The following is a 15,597-nucleotide window of genomic DNA, read 5'->3' on the forward strand; positions in this document are numbered from 1 at the left end:
TTGTTAGTTAGCCTGAATGCCATAGAATCTAGTGGGGATACTCCCGAGTAGGCAATAGGCAACAGTGATTTTGACATCACCGCTTTCACACCGCCAGCCTTTTCAATGGAAATTTCAGGCCAGATAGCGCGACGTCATGCATCGGAGCAAACAGGCCTTCTGCCATCTAAGTGGTGTAGCCTAATCGCGTGCCTCTTTTTTTTTTGCTTGGGCATGTACATGGGGTTCTCCAGGAGTTTTCGGCGTACAGGCGACTGACGGACGGGCGGACGGACGGATGGACGAATCGGCTAGTCACATATAGCTTCCCACTAGAAAGAATGCGTGACAAAAAAAACGATACGTCATCAATACGCAACAAACTCTATAATCAAAGACTGTATAAAAAAGGAAAACAACTGCGTGAAATTACACATACACGTGCTGTTCAAGGCGAATAACCAAAATCCTGCGGGAACTTCTGAGAATTGTTAAAGTGCGGAGTACCGCGTGGAAACGTCCGAACTGAAAAAGCGCCGGGCTGCTGTTGCCTGATAGCATGCCACTGCCGCAAACGGGAGCGGTCTCGCGCAGTTTGTAAGTATGCCTCGGCTTCGAGAAACTAAGCCATCGGAAGCCACAACATTGGCCGACTTCCGATGCAGGTTCCGCTCTCCTCCAAGGTTCAAGAAACTGCCTGCTCACGGCTGCTCACTAACGGCCCTCTCCCTATGGCCGCATGCCGGCTACCTCTAAGGTAAGCGGTCAATCAACTCGCTGAACTCGGAGAAGTCGCTCCCTACAGCTACTACAGCCACTACAGCCGCACACGCAGTAGCGTTACATATTCATGGCAGAGGCAGCGTCGCAGAGGGGTACATGTACTCAGTGATACACATATACTTCCCTCAGGCAGAATAATAGCAGAACGATGGTGAAGAGCACATACGAGGTCTGTTAGAAAATTATCCGACCTAATTACGTCTTCGTGAGCACCTGATGGATATGAAAGAAGGGCGCTTGAATCAGCCGACCTTGAACCTTCATGCGCATGCGCAAATTTTTTCCCGCCTGCTGACAGCGTCAGTCGCTGGGACGCAGCGTTTGAGTGAGGTAGTGCGCAATGCTCTCGTCGTGTTTTTTTTTATTGCAAGGAAAATGGCGGAGCGAGTGGAGTAGCGCTACTGCATCAAATTTTGCCAGAAACTGGGCGACAGACAAGTGGAAACCATTCGTAAGATTCACACGGCTTTCGGTGACGATGCTATGAGCAGCACACAGATTAAGGAGTGGTAAAATCGGTTCAAACACCGCCGCACATCGGTGGAGAGCGAGCCACGCTCCGGTCGGCCATCAATACGCAGAAGTGACTAGGTCATTGCCGAAGTGAACGCTGTGGTGATGCGGGACCGTCGTGCGACTATCCGACAAATTGCGGAAGAGGTGGGCATCAGCACTTTTTCTGCACATTTTATTATGACCAAACATTTGGCGATAAAGAGAGTTGCGGCAAAATTCGGGCCGAAGCTGCTCACGGTGGAGCAAAAGCAACTTCGTGTTGAAGCCTCACAGGCCATGCTGAATTCCACAAACAGTGAACCAGACTTCATGAACACCATACTCACTGGTGACGAGTCTTGGTTGTACGGGGGTGAGACCCGGAAACCAAATCCCACTCGTCTCAGTGGCAGCATTCCACGTCACCAAGACCAAAAAAGGCGCGCCAAGTGCGCAGCAACGTAAAAGTTATGCTGACTGTTTTCTTTGACTCCTGCTGTGTGGTACACCACGAGTACACACCATAGGGTAAAACCGTCACCGAAGAGTAGTACAGGGATGCCCTCCGTCGCCTACGTGATGCTGTGCGGCGCAAGAGACCGGAGCTGGGGCCAACAGGAAATTGGCGCATCCATCACGACAATGCTCCTGCACATTCCCCGCATTTGATTCAGCTTTTTTGGCGAAACACCAGACTCCTGTAGTTCAACAGGCCACTTACTCTCCTGATAGGGCCCCCTGCGACTTCTGGCTGTTTCCCAAAATCAAGAGGCCACTGAAAGGAGCGCGATTTCACACAAGAGAGTACATTATGGCTGCAACGACAGCTGAGCTAAACTCCATTCCGAAAGAAGTCTTCTCAGAATGCTTCCGACAATTGCAGCACCGCTGGGAGAAGTGTGTGGAGTTCCAAGAAGACTACTTTGAGAGTGATTAAGTTTCCAGCATTACAGTTAGGCCAGTTTTTCTTCTTTGGCCAAAGGTCGGATACTTTTCCAACAGATCTCATACGTCAATTACCCGACGTGGTTCCTTAGCGGCTATGGTGTTGAGCAGCTAAGCACGAAGTCGCGGGATTAAATCCCGGCCGTGGCGGCAGCATATCGATGGGGGCGAAATGCAAGGACACCCTTATACTTAGATGTAGTGCGCGTTAAAGAGCCCCAGGTGGTCCAAATTTACGGAGTCCCCGACTACGGCATGTGTCATAATCAGATCGTGGCTTTAGCACGTAAATCCGAATAATAACAATAATAATAATAATCATCATAATAATAGTACTTGCGTCCATTGTCGAAATGAGACCTGCACGTCGGACACGTCGGCTATTTGCACTTGACTGACCAAACGATTCAACTAATGGGTGATGCTTGCACAAGTTCTAATATGTACGATACGCTGTGTCACGCATGCAATCTGATTACAAGAGGTCTGACGACGAGTCATACAACGAATAGAATCGGCTACACGAATTTTCGGAAACACGCAGCCGCGTCTTGCGCAGAGCGATAAATAATTGACAGCGACCTTACCATACACCAAAGAGGGCGAAGGCTAAAGCCTGCACGCTCAAGAGACCTTCTTTAAGTTACTTGATGTTCTCATTCAAATGCGTTGTTACTTCTTAATATTTGTTCTTTACGACGAAATGTCGCGGCTGTGAGTGCAATTATTGAGGTTATCTAATTGTGTTTAGTAACTTCGCCCTAAATAACATTAAAGGACGTGGGTTCGACTCCCACCTAAGGTTTTCGGATCGAGTGCCTTAGCTCTCTAATAATTAACTGTGCCTAAATTAACATTGAAATATGCCACAGGTAGTGAGTTTGACTCCAGCATAAGCTCACGAACCATCTAAATTGTTGCGTGAGCGTTGTTTGCTTACTCATAGAACAGGACGACGACGATGGCCCGCATGCCATCAAAATTATTGCGTGGATATTCGCATATGGGTAAGACACGATGCCACTGAGGTCATTGCGTGTTGCTGGACGACGGCTACTTTCTGCGTTTCATGAGACGTATAAGGCTTTCTCAGAATTGTTAGTCGGTGAAAACTTGTCACCGGGTAAATGAAAGCTAGTACACATGGCAATACTGTATATTTGTGCCACAAGTATTGGCTGTTGTATTTATGCACCAAATGAGCGCAGAGATAGCAAATAAGTTAGCAGGTCAATTTAAGAGCGATATTCAGATAACGATGTGTGTACATGGGCGAAACAATGCACTTAGGACTGCTATTATTGTCATTTTCGCACACGAATAAAATGAATCAAGACTAATCGTAACATTAGGCCACTCTTCGTTTCTCAGTATATAGCCTTACCGTGGCGGGACTGGGAATGGTAATAATTTTTCGTTGGTAGCTTATAACCTCTCGACAGTTTCGACACCTCTTTCCTGTGGGGTCAACGAGGAACACCACCAGTGAGGAGTTTTCAGTGGAGACTTGGGTCACGGTGATGATTGTGTTGTTACCCAGGTCATCGTCAATAATGAAGTTTTCTTCGAGAGTTCCCGTGAAGATTTTCACTTGGGCCGTTACCTGGAAAAGATAAGGACTCCAAGTTTTTTACAGCCCAATTCATTGCAATAAAATCTTCTTTCCGTGAAAAGAATGGAAGAGACCGCGGGAAAGAAGGTGCCGCTCAGATATGTTTGAAAAAATTCACAACACCTCCACCTCTGTCTGAAGAAATGACGATACCAGCAAGATCACATCAGTATCACCAAACAAAAATAAACACACAAATCTGAATAAAAGCGCACTAAATACATACCGTTTATTAAAGCATGTAAAAGTAACAGCACAGTTTATTATCACCTCGAATTGTACATTTCATTCTCACAGAAGAATACGTGTCAAACTTTTCACTCTGTAGTTAGATTATCAACCTACCTTGGGTTCACTTACATAGCCCGGCAACACATTTAGGCGTTGTGAGTAAATCATAGTAGACGCTAGAGAAAACTTTTAAGGACCTCTGTGACAAATATTCCTGAATTTTATGAAATGAAATGCCGGTCAAGCTTTCCGCATGGTACCGTCAAACCCAACTATCTAAACTGCACATAATGACGCCGTGGAGCCTTCATGGGACAATGAGATAGATGTGTGGAAACATCACGAGCAAGCATAACCTTATCCACGACCACAAAAGTGTCCGCAGTGGTAGGAATGTATATGATACTTTACGTAATACAAATTTACGAAATTCCACTGTAATCAAAGTGGGCACATAAAACCTAGTTTTACACTTCCGATATTCAGCGGCAGTCTCCTTTGTTGTGCAGCCTCCTTTACCATTTACACTGCGCACCACCGTAAATTTAATTGGACGGAGCGTTGTGGGCACTACCCGTTTCGGCCAAAGCCTCCACGGTGCAAGCTCCGGAAGAGAGAGCGGTAGCACTACACCGGCGATGAACCCAAATGTAATTTCTGATAACTCCGTTTCTAGTAAGGGCGTTGGGATGTAAAAATAGTAGTAATAAATAACTGTGTGTAATGTGAAAAAATGCGCTGGCTTGCCTACGAGAAAGAACGATCTATGCCGCCTGTTGAAGTGTGCTTTCGGGGCGTTCAGTATTACAGGCCAGATACAAGTAAGTGCATGGAACTCAGCAGTTTGAAGACTAACAGCTCTCGGTTCATGCTTACAAAGTTTTCTAGAACTTTTCATGCACACAGTGCAGGCACTTAATTGTGGCTTAACTATGCTACCTCATTTGTAATACACACCATCTTGCCGCAGTTTAAAGTGTAGCAAGGAGGAGCACGGTTTTCAGCGTATCGCCCCAGTGGGTAAACTACAGGTTTCGTTAGCGCGACAGTATTTCCTTCGCACCCAGTGCGCAGACTCACCAAACCGAGATGTATGCAAGGCACCTGTCGCAGTTGACCACGTATACTAGTCCGTCGTGTCCTGTATGACATAACGGCAGACATCGCTCTCTTCGTTATCAAGATTTAACAAGAAGCTGTTTAATGAAAAAAAAAAATGCTGGTGTGCTCTAAGCTGGACATTTCAATTTAGGGAGGCATTACGTAAAATCTATCACGCAGGCCTAGAGTGAAACCTGTGAATGGGTCCTTCAAACACGAAGGTGTATATATCGCATCCTATGGCCTTAGAACATTATCATGCCTCAGCCTCTTATTTCTATTAGAGCGCAGCTCTTAGGTGCCCCTTCCCACACTCAGCTACGCGCCTGCTGCGCTCACCCGCCGGGTCAGCTGCTGTCCGCGATACCAGCGTACGTAACGGGAACCATTGTTCCTGCGAGAGGCGATGGCGAGCGGCTACGAGTAAGGCTCGATGTGGCGCTCCCTTGGGTGTTGGCACTGCTGGCACTGGTTACCCGATTTCTCCGCAATGAAGGACCGCTCTCGTCGTTAATGGAAACTGAGCGTGAGAAGAAAAGCGTAGGCATGCGCAAGACGGGCAGTGCGGTGACGATGGCTACAATATGGCGCAAGGGTAGCACGTGTCGTCTGCACGGAGACAAAGCGCTGCATGAGCGGATGTCTTTCTAACGTTATAATTTCGAATATCACTTATTTTCACTTTGTTGATCAGTTTTGACAGTTCCCCTAATTCTATCTTATCCCTTGAGTTGGACACTTTCATTCTTTGTCGTTTCTTTATTAGGTGCTTTGTTACTTGGGAGAGTTCGCCTACTGGTTGCCTTGGTGCTTTGTCTCCGAATTCAATTGCTGCCTCTGTAGCAAGCCTAGTTACGGTTTCATTTATTACTTCTATGTCATCTTCATCTCTCTGTTGCCAGTCTGAATTTGCCTGTCACCTTTACTGCCCCTAGGTTGAGTTGTTTCTTTTTGACAAATTTCACTCTTTCTCTCTTCAAATTGAGGTGAATCCTAGCCCTCATTAACCGATAATCACTGCACTTTACCCTACATAGCACTTCTACATCCTGGGCTATGTTGGGATCTGCCGAAAGTATGAAATGAATTTCAGTTCTTGTTTCACGATAAGGGGTTTTCGGCTCCACTTTTGTTTGCTACGCTTCCTCAAAAAGGTGTTCATTCCAAGCTTATTCCTTTCGGCGAATTCTACCAGTACGTGTCCACTAGCGTTCCCAGAATTGACGCCGTAGTAGGCGATTGCTCGTTCACCAGCCTGCTTTTCCCCACTCTTTCATTGAAGTCGCCCGTTACTACAGTATACTGAGTTCGCACTTTTCTCGTCGCTCATTCAACATCTTCATAAAACTGATAATTCATCATCGTGACTGGATGTGGGAACATAGGCTTGTACTATCCTTAATCTATCACTATTATTAAGTATCATTATGACTACTGCTACCCTCTGATTATTGCTGTAGAATTCGTCAATGTTGCCCGCTATGTCCTTTTGGGTTAGGATGTTATCCCGTATTGCTTGTTATCTGGGAGACCTCTATAGCAGAGGACATGGCCGTTAGTCAGCACTGTATAAGCCTCACCAGTTTTAATATCGCTAAGGTCACTGATATACCAAACTATGTTTGATAGTTCCTCAAAGAGTCCCGCTAAACTAACGTCACTCGACAGAGTTTGTGTGTTAAAGGTTGCCGTGATCAGTTTCCATTGGCGGCCTATCCTGGTCCACAGGTTCTTAGCAGCCTCTGCTGTGTTATGGGTCTGACCGCCACGTTGGTCAGGAGCTCCGCGGCTGCTGGGGACTGATGGTCATGGGGTAATTCTAGAAATTATGAAGGAGTATTGAGATAGTATTGATGAATTGTATTGCAAAGGCGGCGAGAAAAGGGCCGTCAATTGCTTCCACGCGCGAAATGTACAAACCATATCCCCTGTACGCCGATGATACTAATATATTTAGTTTTGGCAACTGTATATCAACGCTAACACGTTAGCTAATCGAAAATTTCATGAAAATTTCCACATGTCAACTTAACAAGCTGCAGAATAATCATAATAAGACCAATCTTGTCGCCTTTCCCTCACGTCAGCGATCACCTGAGCGCCTTCAATCTATTTAATCAACAATCACCTAATCACTGCATTTGACCATTGCACCTATTTAGGTGTGGAATATGATCGTCCTATTAAATTTCACCTTAACATAAGTAATGTGAAAAACAAAATGGCATACGGAATGCGCGTTTTAATCAAAGCATGGCCATGAGGAGCCTCGGCCAGTGCCGACAACTTCAACCGTTCTTTTGGCGTATCCGATAGATCCAGGAATGTAGAACCTCGAATTGGAAAATGTATTGTCATGTATGAGCGCGTGAGTATCCACAGCAGAAGGAATGCAAAAGTAATGTTGGTCAATCTGATGTTCTACTTGCAATGCACGGCGAGCGTTTGGTTTGATAACCAAAAAAATGAAAATGAAAATGAGTTTACTGACTGGCAAAAATCTGAACAGCAGCTGAAAAATTTGCTTGACTACCGATTCGGAATGACGGTGATAACGTGTCACTCGCTAATGAGAATCTCGAAGTGGGGCACTATGCCGAGATCTTGGATGAACTAGAGCAGCCAGTCTTCTTGCCTTTCTAAAGGACGGCCTCGGCCGTTTTAAACTTAGCATTGATAATTGCGGTTGAAAGTGCGATGCCATGATGTCGCTGAAGATATAAGAGGTCAGCACGGTAGGCTGCAAGTTCTCAGGAAGAGCCGCGAGCACTGTACGTACACCGTCTTGCGTATACACTTAACCTTTTCTGCAGGACATGAGTCACAAAGGGGAAATGTGTCGCTATTTCTTGGGCATAATATCAGAAATTATCGTCTTTGTTACGTGCTCCCCTGAAAGCATCTAGATATGTTCTAGGTATTTCATAATTGAAGATCAGAGTGTAAACTTGCGGAAGTCTTGTCTAGGGCGCTTTCCTACGAATGGAAGCACGTGCAAGCACACAGACCGGTATAACGCAAATTCAGAAATGTTTTTCTTGCTTACAACAAAGAATAATTTGGTCAAAGTTTCTCAGTATGTAGACAATGAGTGTTTCCAATAAATACACTATTTAGCATATTTTACCCCGACCACCTCAATGTCAAACTTACGACTAAACATAGGCTAACACTACCATTTTTGCAATTTTGTCGCCAGCTGTACAGGCCATTTCACGTTATATTCGTCCCAAATGATTTTTCACATACAGTACAACTTGCTGTCAATTAGTTACTATGAAATATAACCTTTCGGTAATAGTTATCCTCCTGCAAAAAAATAATAGTTATCCTTCTGCAATGACTCCGTCCGGCCGCTTACGTTGCTGCCAGCGCACTCTGTCAACGGCTCAAGGGACCAGATGTATAAAGAGTCGTGTAGTTATTCACGGCAGCGACCCACTTGTTGCCGGTTTTAGGCATAAATAAAGGGCCTAGGAACTCAATGTCGATGATAAAGAATGGTTCGGAACGGACATCGATAGGGCGTAGGCGTCCAAAGTCGTGGCTGGCGCGTACCCGCCGTACTCTTGCGCGTGCCGACGGGTCAGCAATAATGCGGGCGTTTGCCGAGTGTTTTCGCTAGCGAAAAGCGCGCCATGTGGTTCCAGCTTGGCTCCTCTAAGCAAGCATTGCCGACAAGCTACCCTACGGAGGTTGAGGATTTCCTTCTGTTTGATGTCATAGCACATTACAGTGCGCAGAAGTAATCTGCTCACTGATCGCGGATGCGCCTTCTTGTTCCACGTTGTCAAATATATTCTACGTTCCTGTTCAGCCGTGCACAAGCTATCCATAGCTTATTACCCGCAGACCAATGGACTTACTCAGCGATTGAACCGAGCGACTCAACCGGACTTTGATGATGATGCGATCCATGTACATTTATCCGGACCACGATGTTTGGGACGAAATGTTGCCCTACATAACCTCTGCATGTAATTGCTGCCGTTATGAGACCGCTGCTATTCTAGAACTTGTATTGACTCAGAAGTGACGTTGATGTGGTCACACAAAAAATCGCTGTTCCGCCAGTAAGGCGAAGGGCCGATTGCGATAGCAAATTAGTAGGTAACAGTACGAAGTAAGGACAGCAGCTTTATCGGCCGTATAAACTTGTAAACATTCGCTTACTAAGTCAACAATGATACAGTTTGTAAGCGTGACTCAACGAGCACGTAGAAAGAAACAAACACAGACACAGGGCTGTCTTTGTCTGCTTCTCTGTACGTCCTTGTTCAGTCGCGCTAACCCATTCTATCATGGATTCAAACCAACTAGCCCGTCAACATGTCTTAACTAAATTAACTAGCAATTTGCCACGCGCGCACAGGTAAACAAGAACCCTTCTCGCTGGAGCTAGGAATCGCAGCAGGAGCCGCGAGCCAATTGACCTCCGTGCATCTGTGGCGTGAACACGAAGGAAACGTCGGAAGCACAGCGCATACCAAGCTGCCAACGCTACGCGCACTCTGCAAACATCTCGGATCGCTTTTGGAGGCGCGAGCGTAGCTCCTGTCCGAGCATACGTGCCTTCGCATCGCTCCACAGGAAAGACCCGCATGCCAACTTATTCGACAAGGGCCAGTCCTCAGACACGAGTCGGCTCCTCTAGAACATCATCCCAACATTCTGGCCAACTTCTGCTGTGATCGGACCAACGTACTGTGAGTTTCTGTGCTTTTGTCGCGGACCTGGCAGGGCGCCCAGCTAGCCCTAACGGGTGGGAGAGTAGGCCTACCGTCAAGTACGCCAATGGCCAGCACTCCTGTAGCAGCAATGGCCCCGAAATTCGTCACCGACGCTGATGGATGGACCACTTGAGTATCAAAACATTCCCAAGGTACGCAGCACGTTGCAACGCTCATTTTGCATCCGCCAACTGGCCTTTTCCTACCTCAGTGGAGCCCACGAACGCTCCACGACGCGCTAAACGCCTCAGCAGCCCTGACTGCTGCAGAGGCTAGCGCCGCTACAGTAGACATCAAAAAAGAAAAGAACTTGGCCATAATAACCAGTGATGACTCCTCGGTGACAGAAAAGCTCCAGCGCATTAACGAAACGACTCTTAATGGCAAAACTTACCCTGTCCACATCTATATCGCTTCGCCCCACAACTCGTGTAGAGGTGTGATCCACAACGTGGAATTGAACACCCCCACCGAAGAATTGATGCGTGAACTCAGAGCCCCAAATTATGAAATTATTGCGGCTCGTATGATGGGTAAACAGCCACTGCAATCATAACTTTGAAGGGCTCGCATGTACCTCGTCAGGTCATCTTCGGCGGAGGTATATACCGCTGCGCCCCTCACCGACCCAAGGCGCAATTTTGCTCAACATGCTTTGCTACAGGACACCGATCAGATGTTTTTCGCGACAATGGAAAACAAAGGTGCAGAACATGTGGAAAGTCTGTCGGAGATCCTGTAGGGGATCATGACTGCAAACCAGGCTGCCCTAATTGTGGCAAGGACCACAAGGCCGATGACCCAACTTGTGAAGTGCGACGAGCCGCTGATAAAGCGGTCAGAGAAGCGGCCTACCTGAAGCGTTTGAAACAACGAAAGGACAACAAGCAAATGAAAACAGTCACCATCGCAAGCCGAAGCCCAAGCCCAAAACGCAACTCCGACAACACATCGAGAGACAGAAGTAGCTCCAGAAGCCGTCAGCAGTCCAGGGGCCGCAGCCACTCCAGAGGCAGGAGCCGATCCAGGGGCCGCAGCCGATTTAGGGGACGCGGCCATTCCTGGGGCCGGGACCACTTCGGGGGCCAAAGCCAGTCCGGCAGCAGCGGCCATTCCGGGAGCGGCGGCCAGTCCGGGGACTGCAACCGGCCCGGAGGTGGCAGCCAGTCTCCGGATCACAACCATTACCGAGGTCAACAAGACGAGCAACCCACCAACCAGCGAAACGTGAGTCAGTCACCCGGCAACTCCCCTTTCCCCCCCGTGACCTATGCATATCAAGTTCAAACACGCGCTCAAAAAGTAGCCAAGGATGATAAGAACGCTCTACTTCAAACCCGCAGACCTAATCAAATGTCAACACTATAGTCACAATCACTAGAGCCTACCGAAGACATGGACATGCAAGCAGAGGCACACGCACCTGAAGCTACGCCATTGGGTGATATAGTGCAACCCTTAGTACAGGAAGTAGAACCAGCGTCATTGCAACCGGCAGTGAAAAAGGCGAGATACCACACAACAGCCCTACAGCACCTTGAATCAGATTTTAAACAACTAAGGGACGAAATGAAAGAAATACAAACCAATCTAGAGGCCAAGATAGCTCAACAGGTTGCTGCTCAAGTTGAGGAGGCGCTAAAAACATACACTCAACAAATAATGAGCCAAATTCGCTCCCTGTTCAACGAGCTCCTCAGCAGCTAGGCAGAGGCGATGGTCTCTACACAAGTGCAGGCTGCGATGGTCGCATTACCGCGCCAGGAAGAGTGCGAACGACCCAAAGCACGTCGATCTACCAGCGTAACGCGACCCACTCCTTACCCTACAGCGGGCGCCCCGCAAAATCATCACTAGAACAATGGCGACTAATCTGGTGGTGTGGCAGTGGAACTGTAGAGGGATTGCTCGAAAACGGGGCCTTCTCACACAGTACATAGCCGCTCCAGATCATCGACCCGACATCCTCCTACTCCAGGAAACTAACCAAACACCTCATCTGGCAGGCTATACGGCGTGTAGCCGTAATTCGACATTGGCCATTGTTATTTGTAAAGATATAGCGGCAGATGTTGTCCGCAGCACGGAACAGAGCCTCACTGTACGCGTCTTTCCAACTAAAATTGTCAAGAGCAAGGCACAGCCCCACTTATTCATCAAGAATGTTTATAGCCCGCCAAAACTGAAAGTAGACTTCTTCAAGGAGGTTGCGAATCTGCGGCCAACGAAGTATTTTGATCATCTAATAGCAGGCGACTTCAACGCGCCACACACTTCATGGGGATACACAAAAAACTCCTCCAAAGGATCCGCCCTACTATACCATATGCAACAGGCCCAGCTAACTCTCCTTAACGAGGCCGACTCCCCGACGCGGCACGGAAACTCCGTAGAAAGGGATACCACGCAGGATCTCGCCTTCATTAAAGGACGACTGTCAGCGCAATGGGCTAACACCCACGATACTTTAACGAGTGATCACACTGTCATACAGATATTTCTGCAAATCAAAGGATTCCCAAAACGCCAGCGCAAGCATCGCCTCATGGATTGGAATGAGTTCCGCAAGACATATGAAGGAGACTTCCAAAACATGCACTTGAAAGATTGGGTAGAGATGGTCAGGCAACGAATCCAGTCACACACGAAGGAAATAATAGGGAAGTGGGAGCAACCAAGCATGGACAAGCATCTTCTTCATCTCTGGGAGGCACGACATGCCCTCATTAAGAGATGGAAAAGAAATAAGCTCAATCAAAAACTACGCTCACGCATCAACACGCTCAACGAGCAGATCATCCACTACACTGAACATCTCACTCGTGAGCAGTGGTACGATACGTGCAACAAGCTCAATGACACATTGAATATGAGCTCCACGTGGAATCTCATCCGATCACTCATTGACCCAACCAAGACAAAGACGGAAACGTCCCATAATATGCGAAAGCTGCTCGAAACATTTGAGCATACCGACGACCTATTCAACGAAATTATAACAACACACATTGCGGATCCGGCGCAACCACAGTATGCCGACTACAAAAGCGCAGAGCCAGAAAATGAGGGTCTGACCGGCCCAATCACATTAGCGGAACTACGGCGTGCCTTAGCAGAAGCAAAGCCGAATAAAGCGCCAGGACCAGGCCAAATTACGACAACACAGCTCCGCAACCTTACAGAAGCCGATCATGCATTCTTACTTCAGCAAATTAACAATGTGTGGGACACGGGCAGCTTGCCAGAAGAGTGGAAGACAGCCAGAATAATTTTCATTCCGAAGCCTGGCAAGCCCCAAGCCATAGTGAATCTGCGTCCAATAACGCTAACATCATGCGTGGGTAAGCTAATGGAGCGCATCGTGCTTAACAGACTTCTTAGTCATCTTGAACAATCACAACACCTACCCCATAATTTGATTGGATACAGACATCACTTATCTACTCAAGACGTTCTGCTGCAGCTACACGAAGAAATCACGAAGGAAACAAGCAGCGCTCAACTTAGAGATATTCTTGCCATAGACCTCAAGAAAGCTTTTGACTATGTTGACCACGATGCTATGCTGCAAGAGCTCGAAGCTACTGGCTGCGGAACCAAGCTTTATACCTATATTAGGAACTTCTTACGGGGTCGCACGTACACGCTACGAGTAGGCGACATCACCTCACAACAGTATCCCCATCCGCAGAGAGGTATCCCGCAGGGTTCCGTGATCTCACCCACACTCTTTAATCTTGCCATGTGCGTAGTCCATAGAGCGCTACGAGACATCCCTGACATCAAATATGCGATTTACGCAGATGACATCACCATCTGGATCAGCACGGGTTCGCTAGGGCATATCCAAGAAACTCTCCAACAGGCTATGAACAGGGTGCATGAGTCTGCTCAAACTATTGGCCTTAGATGTGCGCCGGAAAAATCTGAGTTGCTACTGGTCGATCACAAAAGATGGAGACCGCCCACCATACAAATTGTAAACGAAGGCGTGCTGATTTCCCAACCAAAATGTATTAAGATCCTCGGTCTCCATATCCAGAAAGATGGAGGTCCCGCTGCGACGGTGCATCACCTGCTCAGGCAAGGAGAACAGGTGCTGCACATGATGCGTAGGGTCTCCAACCGAGCAAATGGAGTTAAAGAGGCAGATATGCTTCAACTAAGAAACACACTAATTATGTCGCGCCTGCGTTATCACCTGCCCTATACCAATCTCCATCAGCACGATATCAATCGCCTTGATGCGCTCATCCGCAAGGCGACAAAGCTGGCCAACGGCATCCCGTTTAGTGCCAGCACTAAGCTCCTCCTTGACATCGGTTGCCATAACACGGTGGCGGAACTAATCGGCATTCATCGTCGTCGCCAAGAAGTGCGTTTGCAGCGCACGTGTCAAGGCACGCATAGGCTCCATAGTATCGGTCATCATCCAGAAGCTGCGCCCCTTCTGAACACGCGCCCACTACCACCGAAACAACGCGAACTCCTAACCATAGCTCCACTGCCACGCCATATGAATCCAGAACGAGGCAAGGAGAGGCGACGACAGCGATTTGCCTACTTCAAGAGGTACACGGCAAGACACCCTGACGGCATATACTTCTACGATGATGCTAGCGTTGGTGCACGGGGCTCCGCTATAGCAGTCGTGAATAACGACCTCCAAACTGTACATACTGAGTTACACCCAGAGACAGATCCGACCTTAGCGGAACTGACAGCCATCGCAACCGCGATCAAACACATGCCCCTAGTAACTCAGCCTACCCAAGAATCATATTTACCGACTCCATGGCGGCTTGCAGGAAATTGTTGCACAACGATCTCCCGGCCCACATTTCGACATTTATTCAAGAGCACCTTCAGGCTCCTCTGGAAATCATCTGGATACCTGGTCATGATGGACTGCCGGGAAATGAAAGAGCTAATCAGCTCGCCTGCGAGACTTCGAACCAGGCACCCTGCATTCCGCGACCAGCCCAGACGAAAAGGTGGGCTCCCCTGCTTCTGCGGCCATATCAAGAGGCAAGAAGCAAGTTCCCCAAGCTCAGCAAAGTGCTCACCTGTGAACAGGGTGTACTGATTCGTCAGGCCCAGACAGAAACACTCCCTACACCAGCGCGAATGCACCTCCTCCGCGGTCTCTTAACTGAAGATCCCCCACCCTGCCGATATTGTGGAGAACATCCGAACACATCCCATATCCTCTGGTCCTGTGAACCACCCCCACCTCCCCTTCCTGCCCCCACAAACCTTTCCCCTAAACCCCATGCCGGGTGGCTGACAGAAGCAGCCAGCGCCGATGACCAACGGTACCTTGCGGCGTTTATCAGTGCTGCACTGAAGAATGCCGCAAGCGAGGCTCTAGACTGAGGGCCTTTCCAACATACTAACCAACATGAAAATAAAGTTTTATGCGAAGCATACTAGCCGCACAACCACGCTCTTCCTTGCTGCGCCGCGCGCGGCCGCGTAGCTACCATATGACGTCATAACAGCTGCAAAGCGGACGCTTAAGCTTCGCCTTCAAGAGCGTTCCCGTCGACCCGCCAAGGGGTGTAAGACAATGGGCTACGCCGCAGCGACTACGCGCCCCGCATCGGATGCGGTGAGCGTCGAGCAACGCAGCGTTCGGCGCGACAACGAAATGTGCGCCTGAGAAAGCGACGCACGCCTGAGCCGACGCCGACGACCAGTGGCGTAGCTAAGTCGTCTTGC

General features: G+C 48.3%; 1 protein-coding gene across 1 annotated transcript in view; it reads right to left on the bottom strand.

Moving 5' to 3' along the window:
- Positions 1 to 15,597, bottom strand: part of LOC129384105 (calcium-activated chloride channel regulator 1-like) — a 548,714-nt gene that overhangs the window by 60,920 nt on the left and 472,197 nt on the right. The window contains exon 13 of the mRNA XM_055069245.1: positions 3,587 to 3,805. Within this exon, the coding sequence (XP_054925220.1) occupies positions 3,587 to 3,805 (219 nt within the window). The remainder of the gene's footprint in view (positions 1 to 3,586; positions 3,806 to 15,597) is intronic.

Source organism: Dermacentor andersoni, chromosome 9 (genome assembly GCF_023375885.2).
Source record: "Dermacentor andersoni chromosome 9, qqDerAnde1_hic_scaffold, whole genome shotgun sequence".
In the NCBI taxonomy this organism is placed as follows: Eukaryota; Metazoa; Arthropoda; class Arachnida; order Ixodida; family Ixodidae; genus Dermacentor; species Dermacentor andersoni.